This window comes from Misgurnus anguillicaudatus, chromosome 14 (genome assembly GCF_027580225.2).
Source record: "Misgurnus anguillicaudatus chromosome 14, ASM2758022v2, whole genome shotgun sequence".
Taxonomy (NCBI): Eukaryota; Metazoa; Chordata; class Actinopteri; order Cypriniformes; family Cobitidae; genus Misgurnus; species Misgurnus anguillicaudatus.
Window position 1 is genome coordinate 33512171 of NC_073350.2, and position 22339 is coordinate 33534509.

A 22339-nucleotide genomic window follows, 5' to 3' on the forward strand; every position below is an offset into this window, starting at 1 on the left:
AAGATACAGCCTAAAATCTGTTTTTTTGCGCTCTACGTAAAATTTGTTAAGGCGGTATACGACAACGGATTGCTGTATCGAAATTCTTTTGATAACTTTTTGCCATGAGTGTCTCAAGATGATACATACCAATTTTCGTGGCAATCGGAGAAAAGCCCTAGGACGAGTTCGAAAAAGTAGGTTTTACGAATAATTCAAAATGGCGGAACAATTTTTATGACGGAAAATAACGACATAGGGTCCAATCGAATCGTCTTGAGCCAAGGAATCAGAGGAAGTAAGAATTTTGTTTCTAGGGCTTACGGATCAGAAGTTATAAGCAAAAACATAAGTGCAACTTTGGACTGTTGGTGGCGCTAGTGGGTTAGACATAGAGACTCCAAATTTGCTGTGGGGACACATTGGACTGTCCTTTATCAGTGTGCCAAATTTCATAACTTTCCTACGTACGGTTCTATGGGCTGCCATAGACCGCAATGGCGGAAGAAGAATAACTAATAAATATAGCTGCAAGCAGCAATGCCGGGGTCAAGCCGAAAAGGGCACAAAAGGATGTAAAATTGAGATTGGATAAGCAGTTTGAAGAACCTAGGTAAACCTAATAATTTTAGATGAAAAAACAAAAAAGTTATCAACAAAAATAATCTCAGTTCTTGTCTACTGCAATCGTCCTTCTGTTATTGACAATCATGGAACATTAGAGCACTGAAGGACATGTGAGTGGTGTTTGCAGTTGTAAAACATGGGTCACATCATATTACAACAAGTTTAATTAGTCAAAAGAGACCATCCCCGTGTCTCTACGATGTTCTGATGCAGAGATATAGCTCTTGCAAAAACGGTTGATAAGGTATTCTCAATGGTTGCTAGGGAGTGAATTGGCAACAACCAGTGATTATAGTCAAAGCCATAAAAGGAATAATCCATGATGACTCATGGTTTTAGATGTGTTGTTGCAGTAGTTTTAGGCAAAAATACCATATTCTATCTCAAAACCAGTAGGTGGCGCAATGACAAAATTGTGCATGCAACAACAGGTCATGATTGTGTTACATCTAGCTAGTTTTATGACTATACACTTTAGTTTAGTGAAGAAACAGTTGTATGACCATAGAGCTGGCTTGATATCAAAGGTTTTGTTCAATTATAAGGCCATCTAGTGGTGAAAGCAAACAATTTTTTTGTGTAGCCTCAGACTGTGGTCGTACATCAGCGTATCAAATCTGGTGAAAAAATCTCTTTTCGTTACGAAGTTACAACCATTTATGTGTAAAAAACACAAAATTTGAAGGTAATTTTTCGTTTTTTGCCATTTTCGGCCATTTCTGATGAAAATTTTAATATAACGCCAATAGAACTTTTTGTTCAGTAGGTAAGGTTAGTTTCTTCCTATGGTGTTTTCGACTCGATCGGAATAACGCTCGCGGAGATATTCGCGCATGTTTTTTAAGTGCTGTTTTGCTGCACAGGGCTAACCGTAAGGCGAATTCTGGCATGTTTGGTATCGTTGGACTCGGCGACTATTCAGGACTTCAAGGAAACAAGTCCCGTAAAAATATGTCGATCGGAGCCAAAGTTATAGGTGTATAAAACATTTATCTGGCCACTAGGTGGCGCTGCAACGAAACTGTGCATGCACCCTCAGTTCCTGACTGGCATCACAAGTACCAAGTGTCGTGTCAATAGGCCTAAGTTTGACGAAGATACCGCCTAAAATCTGTTTTTTTGCGCTCTATGTAAAATTCGTTAAGGCGGTATACGACAAAGGATTGCTGTATCGACATTCTTTTGATAACTTTTTGCCATGAGTGTCTCAAGATGATACATACCCATTTTCGTGGCAATCGGACAAAAGCTCTAGGACGAGTTCGAAAAAGTAGGTTTTATGAATAATTCAAAATGGCGGAAATATTTTCATGATGGAAAATATTATCAATGGTCCAATCGAATTGTCTTGAGCCAAGGAATCAGAGGAAACAAGAATTTCACTTCTAGGACGTACGGGTCAGAAGTTATAAGCAAAAACGTAAGTGCAACTTTGGACTGTTGGTGGCGCTAGTGGGTTAGACATAGAGACTCCAAATTTGCTGTGGGGACACATTGGACTGTCCTCTATCAGTGTGCCAAATTTCATAACTTTCCTACGTACGGTTCTATGGGCTGCCATAGACCGCAATGGCGGAAGAAGAAGAAGAATAACTAATAATAAATATAGCTGCAAGCAGCAATGCCGGGGTCAAGCCGAAAAGGGCACAAAAGGATGTAAAATTGAGATCGGATAAGCAGATAGAAGAACCTAGGTAAACCTAATAATTTTAGATGAAAAACAAAAAAGTTATCAACAAAAATAGTCTAAGTTCTTGTCTACTGCAATCGTCCTTCTGTTATTGACAATCATGGAACATTAGAGCACTGAAGGACATGTGAGTGGTGTTTGCAGTGGCAAAACCTGGGTCACATCATGTTATAACAAGTTTAATTAGTCAAAAGTGACCATCCCCGTGTCTCTACGATGTTCTGATACAGAGATATAGCTTTTGCAAAAACGGTTGATAAGGTATTCTCAATGGTTGCTAGGGAGTGAATTGGCAACCACCAGTGATTATAGTCAAAGCCATGAAAGGAATAATCCATGATGACTCCTGGTTTTAGATGTGTTGTTGCAGTAGTTTTAGGCAAAAATACCATATTCTATCTCAAAACCAGTAGGTGGCGCAAAGACAAAATTGTGCATGCAACATCAGGTCATGATTGTGTTACATCTAGCTAGTTTTATGACAATACACTTTAGTTTAGTTAATAAACAGTTGTATGACCATAAGGCTGGCTTGTTATCAAAGGTTTTGTTCAATTATAAGGCCATCTAGTGGTGCAAGCACACAATTTTTTTTTGTGTAGCCTCAGAATGTGCTCATGCATCAGCGTATCAAATCTGGTGAAGAAATATATTTTCGTTACGAAGTTACAACCATTTATGTGTAAAAAAACACAAAATTTGAATGTAATTTTTCGTTTTATGCAATTTTCGGCCATTTCTGATGAAAATTTTAATATAACGCCAATAGAACTTTTTGTTCAGAAGGTAAGGTTAGTTTCTTCCTATGGTGTTTTCGAGTCGATCGGAAAAACGCTCGCGGAGATATTCACGCGTGTTTTTTAAGCGCTATTTTACTGCGCAGGGTTAACCGTAAGGCGAATTCTGGCATGTTTGGTATCGTTGGACTCGGCATCTATTCAGAACTCCAAAGAAACAAGTCCCATGAAAATACGTCAATCACAGCCAAAGTTATAGGCATATAAAACATTCGTCTGGCCACTAGGTGGCGCTGCGACGAAACTGTGCATACACCCTCAGTTCCTGACTGGCATCTCACGTACCAAGTGTCGTGTCAATAGGCTTAAGTTTGGCGAAGATACAGCCTAAAATGTGTTTTTTTGCACTCTACGTAAAATTCGTTGACGTGCTATACGACAACGGATTGGTTTATCGAAATTCTTTTAATAACTTTTTGCCTTGTGTATCTCTAGATGCTGCATACCGATTTTCATGGCCATCGGGTAAAAACTCTAGGACGAGTTCGCAAAAGTAGGTTTTACGAATAATTCAAAATGGCGGAAAAATTTTCATGACGGAAAATGACGTCATATGGTCCAATCGAATCGCCTCGAGCCAAGGAATCAGAGGAAACAAGAATTTTGTTTCTTGGCCTTACGGATCAGAAGTTATAAGCAAAAACATAAGTGCAACTTTGGACTGTTGGTGGCGCTAGCGGGTTAGACATAGAGACTCCAAATTTGCTGTGGGGACACATTGGACTGTCCTCTATCAGTGTGCCAAATTTCATAACTTTCCTACGTACGGTTCTATGGGCTGCCATAGACCGCAATGGCGGAAGAAGAATAACTAATAATAATAATTATTATAAAAAGAAAACTAACAAATACAATAGGGTTCTACGCCCCTTCGGGGCTTGACCCCTAAATATAGCTGCAAGCAGCGATACCGGGGTCAAGCCAAACATGGCAAAAAATTATTCATACGTGATGACTGTCATGATTTAAGATCTAATTTTGCATTAGTTTTATGAAAAAAATAGCAATTTTTTCGTATCTTGAGACCACTAGGTGGCGTTGTGCCGAAACAATAGATGGTGCCTCAGGTCATGACTGTGATGACACATACCAAATTTAGTGTAAATACGATAAAGCGATACGAAGATATAGCCTTAAATGACTGGACCACTAGGGAACTAAACAAAGAATAAATTGTGACTCAGGCCTTGATTGTGATGACACCCACCAAATTTGGTGTAAATACGATAAAGAGATGCAGAGATATAGCTTCAAATCTCTGGACCACTAGGGGGCCCCGAAAAGTTTACAAGTCCTCTCAGAACATGTTGCTGATGAACTATACCAAGTTTCATAACAATACGCAATTGCGTTTCTGAAATACTTCAACTTAAAAAAAAAATTCAAAATGGCCGACACACAAAATGGCCGACCAAAAACCATTTGGTATCGTTTGACTCGGCATGCCTCACGAAATCTAACAAGACCAGTTTCATAATTTTACATTCAAATTTGCAGTAGTTATAAACAAAAATAAACATTTTTTATATCTCGTGACCAGTAGGGGGCAGTGTGACGAAATGGTGCATGCACCCTCAGGTCATCACCGTTATGACATATCCCAAGTCTCATATTAATACGCAAAAGTTTTGCGAAGATACAGGCTCAAACACATTTTGGCGTGCTCGCCCTCGCACTCTTTGATACGTTATACGACAACGGATAGGTCTACCGAAAATCTTTTGATAACTTTTTGTCTAGAGTGTCTCTAGATGGTGCATACCAAAAATCAAGCCAATCACACAAGCGCTCTAGGAGGAGTTCGAAAAAGTAGGTGTTCAATATAATTCAAAATGGCCGACAGGAAGTAGGTTTGACTCAGACATATTTGGTACAGTCGGACTCAGCACGAGCCAAGGAATCAGTCGAGTGAATTCTTATGTCAGTGTGGCAATTTAATTAAATTATATAAATATTTTAAACAATTTATTTACATATCCTGACCACTAGGTGGCGCTGTCCTAAAGATTTATAGGGGCGCTCAGAACATGTCACTGATTAATCATGCCAAATTTCGTAGCAATACGCCATTCTGTTTGTGAAATACTGAACTTAATGAGAAAATTCAAAATGGCCGACACCCAAAATGGCCGACCGAAAACAGTTTGGTATCGTTTGACTCGGCATGCCTCAAGGAATCTAACAAGACCACTTTCGTGATTTTAGACTTAAGTGTGAAGTAGTTATAAGCAAAAATAGGCATTTTTCGAATTTCGTGACCACTAGGTGGCGCTGTGACGAAACGTTGCAGGCAACCTCAAGTCATGACTGTAATGACATATACCAAGTTTCGTGTCGATACAATAATGTTTTGCGAAGATACAGCCTCACGTCCGTTTTGGCGTGCTCGCCGCCATATATGTTGTCAATTTATACGAGAACACATTGGTCTATCAAAAAGCTTTTGATAACTTTTTGTCTGGGGTGTCTCTAGATGCTACATACCAAAGGACATGCAAATCGGACGAACGCTCTAGGAGGAGTTCGAAAAAGTAGGTTTTAAGGAAAATTCAAAATGGCGGAAAGATGTGCATGACAGAAATGACATCAATGTGTGCAATTGAATCATCATAAGCAAAGGATTCAGAGGAAACAAGAATTTAGTTTCTAGGACTCATGGGTCAGAAGTTATGAGCATGAACATAAGTGGATTTTTGGACTGTTGGTGGCGCTAGAGGGTTTGAGTCAGACACACCAATGTTGCTATAGTAACTTCTGAGACTGTCCTCTACATGTGTGCCAAATTTCATAACTTTCCTATGTACGGTTCTATGGGCTGCCATTGACTTCAATGGCGGAAGAACAAGAAGATGAATAATAATAATAATAAGAAAACTAACAATAACAATAGGGTTCTACGCCCCTTCGGGGCTTGACCCCTAAAAACTAACAAATACAATAGGGTTCTACGCCCCTTCGGGGCTTGACCCCTAAATATAGCTGCAAGCAGCAATGCCGGGGTCAAGCCGAAAAGGGCACAAAAGGATGTAAAATTGAGATTGGATGAGCAGATTGAAGAACCTAGGTAAACCTGATAATTGTAGATGAAAAAACAAAAAAGTTATCCACAAAAATAATCTATGTTCTTGTCTACTGCAATCGTCCTTCTGTTATTGACAATTATGGAACATTAGAGCACTGAAGGACATGTGAGTGGTGTTTGCAGTGGCAGAACATCACATCATGTTATAACAAGTTTAATTAGTCAAAAGAAACCATCTCCGTGTCTCTACGATGTTCTGATGCAGAGATATAGCTTTTGCAAAAACGGTTAATAAGGTATTCTCAATGGTTGCTAGGGAGTGAATTGGCAACCACCAGTGATCATAGTCAAAGCCATGAAAGGAATAATCCATGATGACTCATGGTTTTAGATATGTTATTGCAGTAGTTTTAAGCAAAAATACCATATTTCTATCTCAAAACCACTAGGTGGTGCAATGACAAAATTGTGCATGCAACATCAGGTCATGATTGTGTTACATCTAGCTAGTTTTATGTCTATACACTTTAGTTTAGTGAAGAAACAGTTGTAAGACCATAGGGATGGCTTGTTATCAAAGGTTTTGTTCAATTATAAGGCCATCTAGTGGTGCAAGCATACAATTTTTTTTGTGCAGCCTCAGAATATGCTCATGCATCAGTGAATCAAATCTGGTGAAAAAATATATTTTCGTTACGAAGTTACAACCATTTATGTGTAATAAACACAAATTTTGAAGGAAATTTTTCGTTTTTTTGCAATTTTCGGCCATTTCTGATAAAAATTTTAATATAACGTCAATAGAACTTTTTGTTCAGAAGGTAAGGTTAGTTTCTTCCTATGGTGTTTTCGAGTCGATCGGAAAAACGTTCGCGGAGATATTCATGCGTGTTTCTTAAGCGCTATTTTGCTGCGCAGGGTTAACCGTAAGGCGGATTCTGGCATGTTTGGTATCGTTGGACTCGACAACTATTCAGAACTCCAAAGCAACAAGTCCCGTGAAAATACGTCAATCGGAGCCAAAGTTATAGGTGTATAAAACATTTCTCTGGCCACTAGGTGGCGCTGCGACGAAACTGTGCATGCACCCTCAGTTCCTGACTGGCATCACATGTACCAAGTGTCGTGTCAATAGGCCAAAGTTTGACGAAGATACAGCCTAAAATCCGTTTTTTTGCGCTCTACGTAAAATTCGTTAAGGAGGTATATGACAACGGATTGCTGTATCAAAATTCTTTTGATAACTTTTTGCCATGAGTGTCTCAAGATGATACATACCAATTTTCGTGGAAATCGGACAAAAGCTCTAGGACGAGTTCGAAAAAGTAGGTTTTTTAAACAATTCAAAATGGCGGAAAAATTTAATGACGGAAAATGACGTCATAGGGTCCAATCGAATTGTCTTGAGCCAAGGAATCAGAAGAACCAAGAATTTTGTTTCTGGGACTTACGGATCAGAAGTTATAACCAAAAACATAAGTGCAACTTTGGACTGTTGGTGGCGCTAGCGGGTTAGAGATAGAGACTCCAAATTTGCTGTGGGGACACATTGGACTGTCCTCTATCAGTGTGCCAAATTTCATAACTTTCCTATGTACGGTTCTATGGGCTGCCATAGACCGCAATGGCGGAAGAAGAACCAGAATAATAATTATTATAATAGGAAAACTAACAAATACAATAGGGTTCTACGCCCCTTCGGGGCTTGACCCCTAATAATAAGAAAACTAACAAATACAATAGGGTTCTACGCCCCTTCGGGGCTTGACCCCTAATAATAATTATTATAAAAAGAAAACTAACAAATACAATAGGGTTCTACGCCCCTTCGGGGCTTGACCCCTAATAAATATAGCTGCAAGCAGCAATGCCGGGGTCAAGCCGAAAAGGGCACAAAAGGATGTAAAATTGAGATTGGATAAGCAGATTGAAGAACCTAGGTAAATCTAATAATTTTAGATGAAAAAACAAAAAAGTTATCAACAAAATTAATCTAAGTTCTTGTCTACTGCAATCGTCCTTCTGTTATTGACAATCATGGAACATTAGAACACTGAAGGACATGTGAGTGGTGTTTGCAGTGGCAAAACATGGGTCACATTATGTTATAACAAGTTTAATTAGTAAAAAAAGAGACCATCCCCGTGTCTCTACGATGTTCTGATGCAGAGATATAGTTTTTGTAAAAGTGGTTGATAAGGTATTCTCAATGGTTGCTGGGGAGTGAATTGGCAACCATCAGTGATTATAGTCAAAGCTATGAAAGGAATAATCCATGATAACTCATGGTTTTAGATGTGTTGTTGCAGTAGTTTTAGGCAAAAATACCATATTCTATCTAAAAACCAGTAGGTGGCGCAATGACAAAATTGTGCATGCAACATCAGGTCATGATTGTGTTACATCTAGCTAGTTTTATGACTATACACTTTAGTTTAGTTAAGAAACAGTTGTATGACCATAAGGCTGGCTTGTTATCAAGGTTTTGTTCAATTATAAGGCCATCTAGTGGTGCAAGCATACAATTTTTTTTGTGTGGCCTCAGAATGTGCTCATGCATCATCGTATCAAATCTGGTGAAAAAATCTCTTTTCGTTACAAAGTTACAACCATTTATGTGTAAAAAACACAAAATTTGAAGGTAATTTTTCGTTTTTTGCAATTTTCGGCCATTTCTGATGAAAATTTTAATATAACGCCAATAGAACTTTTTGTTCAGAAGGTAAGGTTAGTTTCTTCCTATGGTGTTTTCGAGTCGATCGGAAAAACGTTCGCGGAGATATTTACGCGTGTTTCTTAAGTGCTATTTTGCTGCGCAGGGTTAACCGTAAGGCGAATTCGGGTATGTTTGGTATCGTTGGACTCGGCAACTATTTAGAACTCAAAGGAAACAAGTCCTGTGAAAATATGTCAATCGGAGCCAAAGTTATAGGCATGTAAAACATAAGTCTGACCACTAGGTGGCGCTGTGACGAAACTCTGCATGCACCCTTAGTTCCTGACTGGCATCACAAATACAAAGTATCGTGTCAATAGGCTTAAGTTTGGCGAAGATACAGCCTCAAATCCGTTTTTTTGAGCTCTACGTAAAATTTGTTGACGCGCTATACGACAACGGATTGGTTTATCAAAATTCTTTTAATAACTTTTTGCCTTGAGTGTCTCTAGATGGTGCATACCGATTTTCAAGGCAATCCGGCAAAAGCTCTAGGACGAGTTCGCAAAAGTAGGTTTTATGAATATTTCAAAATGGCGGGAAAATTTTCATGACGGAAAATGACGTCATAGGGTCCAATCGAATCGTCTTGAGCCAAGGAATCAGAGGAAACAAGAATTTAATTTCTAGGACGTACGGGTCAGAAGTTATAGGCAAAAACATAAGTGCAATTTTGGACTGTTGGTGGCGCTAGTGGGTTAGATATAGAGACTCCAAATTTGCTGTGGGGACACATTGGACTGTCGTTTATCAGTGTGCCAAATTTCATAACTTTCCTACGTACGGTTCTATGGGCTGCCATAGACCGCAATGGCGGAAGAAGAATAACTAATAATAAATATAGCTGCAAGCAGCAATGCCGGGGTCAAGCCGAAAAGGGCACAAAAGGATGTAAAATTGAGATTGGATAAGCAGATTGAAGAACCTAGGTAAATCTGATAATTTTAGATGAGTAAACAAAAAAATTATCAACATAAATTATCTAAGTTCTTGTCTACTGCAATCGTCCTTCTGTTATTGACAATCATGGAACATTAGAGCACTGAAGGACATGTGAGTGGTGTTTGCAGTGGCAAAATATGGGTCACATCATGTTACAACAAGTTTAATTAGTCAAAAGAGTCCATCCCCATGTCTCTACGATGTTCTGATGCAGAGATATAGCTTTTGCAAAAACGGTTGATAAGGTATTTTCAATGGTTGCTTGGGAGTGAATTGGCAACCACCAGTGATTATAGTCAAAGCCATGAAAGGAATAATCCATGATGACTCATGGTTTTAGATGTGTTGTTGCAGTAGTTTTAGGCAAAAATACCATATTCTATCTCAAAACCAGTAGGTGGCGCAAAGACAAAATTGTGCATGCAACATCAGGTCATGATTGTGTTACATCTAGCTAGTTTTATGACTATACACTTTAGTTTAGTTAAGAAACAGTTGTATGACCATAAGGCTGGTTTGTTATCAAAGGTTTTGTTTAATTATAAGGCCATCTAGTGGTGAAAGCATACAATTTTTTTTGTGTGGCCTCAGAATGTGCTCATACATCAGCGTATCAAATCTGGTGAAAAAATCTGTTTTCGATGCGAAGTTATAATAATTTATGTGTAAAAAACACAAAATTTAAAGGTAATTTTTAGTTTTTTGCAATTTTCAGCCATTTCTGATGAAAATTTTTATATAACGCCAATAGAACTTTTTGTTCAGAAGGTTAGGTTAGTTTCTCCCTATGGTGTTTTCGAGTCGATCGGAAAAACGCTCGCGGAGATATTCACGCGTGTTTTTTAAGCGCTATTTTGCTGCACAGGGTTAACCGTAAGGCGAATTCTGGCATGTTTGGTATCATTGGACTCGGCAACGACTCAGAACTCCAAAGAAACAAGTCCTGTGAAAATACGTCAATCGGAGCCAAAGTTATAGGCGTGTAAAGCATAAGTCTGACCACTAGGTGGTGCTGTGACGAAACTCTGCATGCACCCGTAGTTCCTGACTGGCATCACAAGTACCAAGTATTGTGTCAATAGGCTTAAGTTTGCCGAAGATACAGCCTCAAATCCGTTTTTTTGTGCTCTACGTAAAATTCGTTGACGCGCTTTACGGAAACGGATTGACGAATTGACATGAATTCCATAACTTTTTGCCGTGAGGGTCTGTAGATGCTACATACTGATTTTCGTGGAAATCGGGCAAAAGCTCTAGGACGAGTTCGCAAAAGTAGGTTTTACGAATAATTCAAAATGGCGGAAAAATTTTCATGACGGAAAATGAAGGCATAGGGTCCAATCGAATTGTCTTGAGCCAAGGAATCAGATGAAACAAGAATTTCGTTTCTAGGCCTTACGGATCAGAAGTTATAAGCAAAAACGTAAGTGCAACTTTGGACTGTTGGTGGCGCTAGCGGGTTTGAGATAGAGACTCCAAATTGGCTGTGGATAATATTTGGACTGTCCTTTATCAGTGTGCCAAATTTCATAACTTTCCTATGTACGATTCTATGGGCTGCCATAGACCGCAATGGCGGAAGAAGAAGAATAACTAATAATAATAATAAGAATATAGCTGCAAGCAGCGATACCGGGGTCAAGCCAAACATGGCAAAAAATGATTCATACGTGATGACTGTCATGATTTAACATCTAAGTTTGCATTAGTTTTATGAAAAAAAAAGCAATTTTTTGGTATCTTGAGACCACTAGGTGGCACTGTGCCAAAAGAACAGATGGTGCCTCAGGTCATAACTGTGATGACACATACCAAATTTAGTGTAAATACAATAAGGCGATACGGAGATATAGCCTTAAATGACTTGACCACTAGGGGGCACTGACCAAAAAATAAATTGTGACTCAGGTCTTGATTGTGATGACACCCACCAAATTTGGTGTAAATACAATAAAGAGATGCAGAGATATAGCCTTAAATAACTTGACCACTAGGGGGCACTGACCAAAAAATTAATTGTGACTCAGGTCTTGATTGTGATGACACCCACCAAATTTGGTGTAAATACAATAAAGAGATGCAGAGATATAGCCTTAAATGACTTGACCACTAGGGGGCACTGACCAAAAAATAAATTGTGACTCAGGTCTTGATTGTGATGACACCCACCAAATTTGGTGTAAATACAATAAAGAGATGGAGAGATATAGCTTTAAATAACTTGACCACTAGGGGGCACTGACCAAAAAATAAATTGTGACTCAGGTCTTGATTGTGATGACACCCACCAAATTTGGTGTAAATACGATAAAGAGATGCAGAGATATAGCTTCAAATCTCTTGACCACTAGGGGGCACCGGAAAGTTTACAAGTCCTCCCAGAACATGTTGCTGATGAACCATACCAAGTTTCATAACAATACGCAATTGCGTTTCTGAAAGACTTGAACTTAAAGAAAAATTCAAAATGGCCGACACACAAAATGGCCGACCAAAAACCATTTGGTATCGTTTGACACGGCATGCCTCACGAAATCTAACAAGACCAGTCTCATAATTTTACATTCAAGTTTGCAGTAGTTATAAGCAAAAATAGACATTTTTTATATCTCGTGACCAGTAGGGGGCAGTGTGACGAAATGGTGCATGCACCCTCAGGTCATCACTGTTATGACATATACCAAGTCTCATATTAATACACAAAAGTTTTGCGAAGATACAGGCTCAAACACATTTTGGCGTGCTCGCCCTCGCATTCTTTGATGCGTTATACGTCAACAAATAGGTCTACCGAAAAGCTTTTGATAACTTTTTGTCTAGAGTGTCTCTAGATGATGCATACCAAAAATCAAGCCAATCACACGAGCGCTCTAGGAGGAGTTCGAAAAAGTAGGTGTTCAATATAATTCAAAATGGCCGACAGGAAGTAGGTTTGACTCAGACATATTTGGTACAGTCGGACTCAGCATGAGCCAAGGAATCAATAGAGTGAAGTCTTATGTCATAGTGGCAATTTAATCAAATGATATAAACATTTTAAACAATTTATTTACATATCCTGACCACTAGGTGGCGCCGTCCTAAAGATTTATAGGTGCGCTTAGAACATGTCACTGATGAACCATGCCAAATTTCGTAGCGATACGCCATTCTGTTTGTGAAATACTGAACTTAATGAGAAAATTCAAAATGGCCGACACCCAAAATGGCCGACCGAAAAACGTTTGGTATCGTTTGACTCGGCATGCCTCAAGGAATCTAACAAGACCAACTTCATGATTTTAGACTCAAGTTTGAAGTAGTTATAAGCGAAAATAGGCATTTTTCGAATCTCGTGACCACTAGGTGGCGCTGTGACGAAACGTTGCAGGCACCCTCAGTTCATGACTGTAATGAAATATACCAAGTTTCGTGTCGATACACCAAAGTGTTGCGAAGATACAGCCACACGTCCGTTTTGGCGTGCTCGCCGTCATATATGTTGTTAATTTATACGAGAACGCATTGGTCTATCAAAAAGCTTTTGATAACTTTTTGTCAGAGGTGTCTCTAGATGCTATATACCAAAGGACATGCAAATCGGACAAACGCTCTAGGAGGAGTTCGAAAAAGTAGGTTTTACGGAAAATTCAAAATGGCGGAAAGATGTGCATGACACAAATGACATCAATGTGTGCAATTGAATCAACATGAGCCAAGGATTCAGAGGAAACAAGAATTTAGTTTCTAGGACTCACGGGTCAGAAGTTATGAGCATGAACATAAGTGGACTTTTGGACTGTTGGTGGCGCTAGAGAGTTTGAGTTAGACACACCAAATTTGCTATAGTAACTTCTAAGACTGTCCTGTACATGTGTGCCAAATTTCATAACTTTCCTATGTACGGTTCTATGGGCTGCCATTGACTTCAATGGCGGAAGAGGAAGAATAATAATAATAATAATAAGAAAACTAACAATAACAATAGGGTTCTACGCCCCTTCGGGGCTTGACCCCTAAAAACTAACAAATACAATAGGGGTCTTCGCCCATTCTGGGCTTGACCCCTAATAATAAAATTAAGAAAACTAACAAATACAATAGGGTTCTACGCCCCTTCGGGGCTTGACCCCTAAAAAGAAAACTAACAAATACAATAGGGGTCTTCGCCCCTTCGGGGCTTGACCCCTAATAATAATAATAATAATAAGAAAACTAACAATCCCAATAGGGGTCTCGCCCATTCTGGGCTTGACCCCTAACAAGCAAAAATATCTGCCATGGAGTGAGAAAAAAAATCTCACTTAATTAAAAAAACACTTAATTTAAGCAAAATGTTTTCACCCAATTGGCAGATCATTTTGCTTGTTTTAAGCACAAATTCACTTAAATTGTATAGTTTTTTAATAAACTATTTTCTTATGTCATTTTGCTCATCAAGAAAATACAAATTGATTAACGAATTTTTCTTCGTATTTTTACTGAATACAAGACAAAAATACTAAGTAAGAAAGTCATTTTTTGCAGTGTGATTGTGGCAAACTTTAATCTTTTGATAAATATGATTTTTGTGCTCATCTTTTCAGCACCAATTTTAATTTCAAAAGATTTATTAAAATTATCTGAAATGCAGAAATAATCTGTAAGCAGTACACATGAAGTTGCAAAGTTATAAGAAAGGTCTAGTCTGAAATACAGCGCACATGTCCTATTGAACGACTTTTATAGTCTTTTTGTTTTGGCCACAAGCCCTCATTACAGCAAAGAGCACTTCTGCAATATTTCTCACGCAATGTCTTCCACAGAAGTTATATTGGTGTGAAATGATACAAGTGCGAGTAAACGGTGACAGTATGTTCACTTTCGGATGAACTATTGCTTTAAAATGAATCTGAAACAAGCCAATTTTCAGGATCGCAAACGTTTGGGAATGTTTCTCACATAAACCCCAGATAGTTGATACTACCACGAAAACAACTGTTGAAACAGACAAGCTCGTGAACATTTCTTTAAAAGATGAGCATGGCTTTCCCGTTGCAATCCCTTCAGACGGCAGAAGTGCATCTTGTAGTCAATGAATCAAGTGACTTGAGTAGTTAATCAATCGAGCAGTAAAGCTTCCCCCAATCTCTCATCCATCCATCTTAATGTTAAGATTCCCAGAGCAGTTCATTTTACACTTAAATCCCACGAGCGAAAAATCCAAAGTGCTTCATTCCGGCATTACAAGTCTCAAGCGCTCCATCATTTTCTGGGATAAGAACTCAATCAACTCACTGTTGATTCATGCTCATCACATGGCCTAAAGTCAGGTACCCTCCCGCGGCGAACCGGTCCTTATAACGGCCCATCTTAATGGTGTCCAACCACTCGTCCACCGACCGGCAGCTGGCGAAATCAGGAATACTTCTGTTCATCAAAGGACCGTTTAGTCTGAAATGAGAGCAGGAGACGTGAGAAAGCGCGGACAAGATGTACCTTGAAATGCGGTAAGTGCAGGCACAAAATCAATACAAGTTAAAATGATAGAGAAGGTGGGAGAGGGGCTGTACATCTGGGCGGTTGGGGTAGATTAATAGAGGGATAAAATCTCGATATGCACCAGTAGCTCGACGGGACTCGCGCTCCGAGCCGAGCAATTTATACAAGTCCAATTGTGAAAGCAGAAGCGTTCTTTTTTGGTTCCCGAGATCAATGTCAATATAGCACAGAGGCCTTTTATTTAACTGAGAACACATCTATTTGAGATGGGCTTATTGGAAAACCTACGCTGGCGTCTTAAAGCAACCCGCCGTATTCCCAGGCGCTCAGACCAAACTTTCTCTTCAACTTTGTGGGACTTTTCCAACGAATCGTATCTGACACGACAAAGTATGTTTGTCGGATAAATCCCTCCATGTATGGATTGCCGGGCCCTCACCTGCACAATGTGTCTTTTGACTTGAGGGTCTCCGGGTTTCGGATCAGCTTGTCCAGGACTGTGACGATCTGGCAAAATCTGGGTCTTTCATTGCGATCTTTCTGCCAGCAGTCCAGCATTAGGGTGTGTAGGGCACCCGGGCAGCCCATTGGTGCAGGAAGCCTGTAACCTTCCTCTACGGACTTGATCACCTGCGGTAATATAAAGATTATTTTATGTATGATACAATATTATTTATTTATAATTTCTCACATTTATATATTTGATATTACTTCATTCATGACAACTGTCAGGTCAGGCTAATGCATTGCATTGTGGGTAATCAGTATGCTCTGCTGTATACTGCACATTTAGATAATTTAGCTCATATGATATATGTGTGTGTGTGTGTGTGTGTGTGTGTGTGTGTGTGTGTGTGTGTGTGTGTGTGTGTGTGTGTGTGTAAACGCACATCTCTGTTGGTCAAGTTCCAATATGGCCGTTCTCCATATGACATCACTTCCCACATCACCACTCCATAACTCCACACGTCACTGGAGGAGGAAAACTTTCGATAGGCGATGGCCTCTGGTGCTGTCCAACGGATCGGAATCTTTCCCCCCTAAAATCAGGAAAAATATTTTAATGTAAGGGATAAATACATTTTAATGCATACAAATAAACAAGTATAAATTCCCACCATTCAAAAGTTTACACACTGCAAAAAAAAATTTTCAAGAAAAAAAATCTTGGTATTTTTTGTTTTGTTTTTTAGTAAAAATATCTAAAGATTCTTAAATTAAGATGCTTTTTCTTGATGAGCAAAACAATCCAAGAATATAAGCAAAAAAATCTTGAAAATTTTTCTTACACTAAATTCAAGAAAAATGTTCAAGATTTTTTTGCTTACCCCATTGGCAGATTTTTTTGCTTGTTTTATGCACAAAATCACTTAAATTTTGGTCTAAAAGCTGGACTTGTTTTCTTGGGTTGTTTTGCTCATCGAGAGGGAACAACTTATTTTAAGAATTTTTGGATATTTTTACGGAAGGCAAGACAAAAATACAAAAAAAAAATTTATTGAAAATAATTTTTTGCAGTGTAGTCACGAAAAATGTGATTAATTAATTTGTGTCCATGGCACAAAATTAATTATTTAATTATTTACTTTTTTCGTGTCATCTGCACAAATTTCTATAAATAGTTTTTCGTGCCAGTGGCACAACTTCTTTTTCATGTCTTTTTATGTATTGTTTTCTCTTATTTTTTCCCTATTTTAAAATCATTGTCGCTTGGGGTTGTGGTTAGATTTGGGGTTTGGGTTAGGATGTCTAAAAATGTAACAAAAAGTGATTCTAACCCCAACCCCAAGGGTAAGAAAATAGGAAAAAACTATGAGAAAACAATACATAAAAAGAAAGTCATGCCACGGGCGTGAAAAACTATTTATAGAAATTTGTGCAAGTTATACGAAGGCACGAAAAAAGCTGAATTTCGTGCCACGGACACAAATAAATTAATACACATTTTTGTGACTATAGACCCCTTAATCGCCTACATCACTGTGACGTCACTGCTCTAGCTGGAGGCAAAAAATAAGTAGGAACTAAAAGCAGGCGCGCTAAAAGTTTGATGTTTTGACTTTAAAATGTCATCTTGTTGTGTTTTTGGCTGCCATAATTGAAGGAACAGCACTTTTTGTTAAAAACTAAAGTTTTACCGGATCCCGGCAGACATTCCTTCACAGAAATCAAGAGGACAGTTGTGGTTGAATGCAATACAGAGTACAGACTGGACGGAGACGATCATAAATAATGCTCGTGTTTGCAGTGCACACTTCATATCAGGTAAAATAATCTATGCATATGTACTGATGTGTTGTTTTTATCTAGTACAAATCAGCAAGTTTCTGTTTTATAAAAGTCGTCAACCTTCAGCTCTATTGTTTAGCCTAAATGTTAAAAAACATACAGCGATAAATGTGTGCACCATCCTTTGAATGGTCTCTTAAAATAATCCACATTGCTATCATAGTTAGCCCAGCGATAGGTTACATTAAACAATAAGCCTTGACAAAATTGCCCAAACCACCTGAAAGTAATTCATATGTTGTCTAGGAAATATCCAAAACCTGGTTAAAACCGTGAGAGTTAATTTACAAAAATAGCTTTCATGGTCCCGCAGAATCAGTGCAAAAAATGATTTTCAAGAAAAAAAATTCTCAGTATTTTTTTCTTGTTTTTAGTAAAAAATATCAAACAATTCTTAAATTAAGTTGCTTTTCTTGATGAGCCAAACGACCCAAGAAAGAAAGTCTAGTTTTTGGACAAGCAAGAAACAAGCAAAAAAATCTGCCAATGGGGTAAGCAAAAAATCTTGAACATTTTTCTTAAACACTAAATTCAAGAAAAATTCAAAGAAAAATTGCTTACCCCATTGGCAGATTTTTTTGCTTGTTTTATGCACAAAATCACTATTTCTTGGGTCGTTTTGCTCATCAAGAAAAAGCTTCCTAATTTAAGAATTTTTAGATATTTTAAGACAAAAATACTATTTTTTTTCTTGAAAATCATTTATGAACCTTCTTCTGCATCCATGTTTAATAAATTCCTCCTAAAAAGTGCTAGCTTACGCTTGTCAACATTGCCTCCGCGGCTCTTTTTGCATCCAGATAAGCCCACATGGAGACGTTGGAATGTTTACAAACTTTTGAGGGGTCTATAACACGAGATCAGTCTGGAAAAAATCTATAGCTTGAAATGCACTGTACGTTGCTTTGGATAAAAGTGTAAAATATAGTTTGTTTGTGGCTTTTAAACCCAGAAATACTGTAAATGCTACTCACACTCGTGGTGTAGGCAGCATCAGGGTCGTCCTCTAATACACGTGACAGACCGAAATCTGAGATCTTGCACACTAGGTTACTGTTGACCAGAACATTTCTGGCAGCCAGGTCCCGGTGGACGTACCCCAGATCGGCCAGGTAAGTCATGCCAGCCGCTATGCCACGAAGAATCCCAACCAGCTGAATAATGGTGAACTGCCCGTCGTGTCTCTGTACTCGGGGAAGAAAAAGCTGTGAAGGCATTCAAGCGAGTTGAAACAAAACTACACATACGAATGTGTTTACACACCCTCAAGAAAGAGTCCAGAGAGCCGTTCTCCATGTACTCTGTGATGATCATTACTGGTTTGCCTTGGTTGAGAAAAACAAGTAAGATGTCAAGAGATTGGAGAGAGTCTGTCTGATGTGAAACAAACATATATGGTTTTTGAAGTCTACAGTATACCCGCAGCTATGGGTAGAATAAATATTTTATATATTTGAAGAAACGCATAAGGGGTAAGATGGTCCACAACAGTAGAGGTCATATCTGCAATATAAACCTTTAAACAAGCAGGTATTGCATTTATAAGAACATCAATTGCAGTATATAGTGTAGTGCTCACTGCGAGTAACAACCCCCTCCAGATGGATGACGTTTGGATGGTCAAACTGTGCCATGATGCTGGCCTCGCTGAGAAAATCTCTCCTCTGTTTCTCAGTGTAACCGGCTTTAAGTGTCTTCAGGGCCACGGGGATATCACGTTTTCCCGGCAGCTTCATCCGGCCGTAGCACACTTCACCAAACTCTCCTAATGACAGGACAGTGCATAACATCCGATCCGACTCTTCATTTTAACATTACATGCATACAGGGTTGCAAAATTCAAGGAATTTACAAGGCTGGAAACTTTCCATGGGAATTAACAAGCATATATGGGAATAAATGGGAATATATGGGATTTCATGGGAATTAATAGGGATAAACTTGGAATGTACACTGCAAAAAAATTATTTCTTAGTATTTTTGTCCTGTTTGCAGTACAAATATCAAAAAATTCTTCAATTAAGGTATTTTCTTGATAAAAATAAGTCTAAGTCTACAATTTAAGTGAATCTGTGCCCAAAACAAACAAAAATATGCCAATGGGGTAAGCAAAAAATCGTGAACATTTTTCTTAAGCACTAAATTAAAAAAAAATTCAAGAAAAATTTGCTTACCCCATTGGCAGATTTTTTTCTTGTTTTATGCACAAAATCACTTAAATTATATATTTTTAGTCTAAAAACTAGACTTATTTTCTTGTGTCGTTTTGCTTATCAAGAAAAAGCATCTTAATTTAAGAATTTTTAGATATTTTTACTGAAAACAAGACAAATATATTTAGAAATGTTTTTCTTGAAAATCATTTTTTGCAGTGTAGATTTTTTTTTTTTTTTAGGTTATTTTGCTCATCAAGAAAATGCATCTTAATTTAAGAATTTTTAGATATTTTTACTGAAAACAAGACAAAAATGCTAAGAACTTTTTATCTTGAAAATCATTTTTTGCAGTGCATTGGCAGATTTATTTATTTATATTGCATGTTTTAAGCACAAATTTACTTAAATTGTATATTTTTTGTCTAAAACCTAGACTTATTTTCCTAGGTCATTTTGCTCATTAAGAAAATACATCTAATTTAGATATTTGTACTAAAAACAAGATAAAAATACTACGTAAAAAAGAAATTAAATGTAAGTTTTCACTGCAAAAAATAACTTTTTTTACTTAGTATTTTGTCTTGTTTTCAGTACAAATATCTAAAAGTTCTAAAAGATAAGCAAAATTACCATTAAGAAAATAAGCCTTTTTCTTTTTCTTTCTAAAAAATCTTGAAATAAGTTTACTTTTTTTAAACGCTTATTTCAAGAATTTTTTTTTACCCAATAGGCAGATTTTTTTGCTTGTTTTAGCACAAATTCAATAAAATTTTATTTATTTTTTTTTTCTAAAAAACTACACTGCAAAAATGATTTTCAAGAAAAACATTTTCTTAGTATTTTTGTCTTGTTTTCAGTAAAAATATCTAAAGATTCTTAAATTAAGATGCATTTTCTTGATCAGCAAAACAACCCAAGAAAAAAGTCCAGATTTTAGACAAAAAATATCAAATTTAAGTGATTTTGTGCATAAAACAAGCAAAAAAGTCTGCCAATGGGGTAAGCAAAAAAATCTTGAACATTTTACTTAAACACTAAATTCAAGAAACATTGCTTACCCCATTGGCAGATTTTTTTTGCACAAAATTGCTTAAATTTGATATTTTTGGTCAAAAAACTATACTTTTTTTTTTAGGTTATTTTGCTCATCAAGAAAATGCATCTTAAGTTAAGAATTTTTATGATATTTGTACTGAAAAAAGATAAAAATACTAAGTAAGAAAGTCATTTTTCCAGCGTTGATGATAAAAAGTGGATAAATATATTTAATCTATGTAATTATAATTTAACTAGCAAATACCAAAATGTGTTTATACAGCTAGCTAGCTAGCTAGTAAATCAGATATCTAAATGTATTATAATAACTATAATTATGTTTATTATGCTTTTGTGTTACTCAATCAAAGAATCAATTAAAGTTTAACTTTAAATTTAAATCAGACCTCATTATTTAAAATGTGTATTACTTTGTATGCATGTCTGCTTATGACAAAAAAAGTTTATTTTACTTGTTTTTTTTTTTACATTATACCATATTAGTCCCATCACTGGGGTATTTGTCTTGGACATTGTGCAAGTCAGTACATACCTTGTCAATACAACATACATTAAAAACAAATAGAAAATAAACGAAAATACATAAAAACACATTAACACTTCACAGTATTTTGTTTATATTTAAAGCTTTGATTGCAGTGGGAACAAATTATTTTTTTTGTGACCTGCACATCAAGACCCTGTACCTCCTTCCTGATGGTAATAGTTTAAAGTTATCATTTAGGATTTGAGTCTCGTCCCCAACATTTTTCTTGGCATGGTTTAAAATCGAGGCATCAAACAACTGATCGTTTCTACTTCACTCCTATAATTTTAAAGGCAGTGTGCACCAAACGTCATTTTACTTGGACAGAAAAATTACCATACCATGCAAAAATACAATATCTGATCAACCATCTTTGTTCCATTAAGTATTAAGGAGTTATAAGTAGTTATTTGTGTTTGTATATGATATAGTTTATATAAATTTCCAAATAATTCCCATGAGTTCCCATTAAATTTCCAATTTGGAATATTTCCAAAAATCCCCAGGTTAAGTTTCCATGGAAAGTTTCTGGAAATGCACTAAAAAGTTCCCGCCTTTGCAACCCTACATGCAAAACACAGAATCAAATGCAAATCTCTGATATCTTTCTATAAGAAGTATTCATGCCACCACCCACGAACTGTACCTGAACCAATGATTTTTTCTATTTTGATCCTGGACGCTTCAATTTCTCTGGCAAACTCGTGGACAGCCTGGCAGGGGTCCTCGTATGTGTGGGGATCAATATAAAATCTGGCTTCTGGAAATGATACTAGAATAAACAGAATTAGCATTCGGTCACATATTGCAGGATGAAAGCAATTTTCAGTCACAGCCACAATCACTGAAGGGCTCAGACAGCAGCTACAGCATGATATTGGCCCAAAAACAGCAATCGTTCCCTGCCTAAAATTCATTAAAAGTCAAATCATCGGGGAACAGCACGTACCATGGCCGTTTTGGTAGTGCATCTTCTCTTCATCCGAGTCCTGGAAAGCTTTACTGTACCCACAACGTCTGTAATGCAGACAAAAAGAAGAAGAAACAGAAATATTTAAACACAGAAAGCGCAAGGCGTC

The 22339-nt window shown here is 37.4% G+C and overlaps 1 protein-coding gene across 1 annotated transcript in view; it reads right to left on the reverse strand.

Moving 5' to 3' along the window:
- epha8 (eph receptor A8) overlaps window positions 1–22339 on the reverse strand; it is a 137679-nt gene that overhangs the window by 14780 nt on the left and 100560 nt on the right. Inside the window, exons 11-18 of the mRNA XM_055183985.2 lie at window positions 22210–22277; window positions 21907–22032; window positions 19102–19287; window positions 18786–18847; window positions 18497–18706; window positions 16124–16273; window positions 15673–15863; window positions 15030–15185 (exon numbers count right to left, since the gene is read on the reverse strand). Of these exons, the coding sequence (XP_055039960.1) occupies window positions 15030–15185; window positions 15673–15863; window positions 16124–16273; window positions 18497–18706; window positions 18786–18847; window positions 19102–19287; window positions 21907–22032; window positions 22210–22277 (1149 nt within the window). The remainder of the gene's footprint in view (window positions 1–15029; window positions 15186–15672; window positions 15864–16123; window positions 16274–18496; window positions 18707–18785; window positions 18848–19101; window positions 19288–21906; window positions 22033–22209; window positions 22278–22339) is intronic.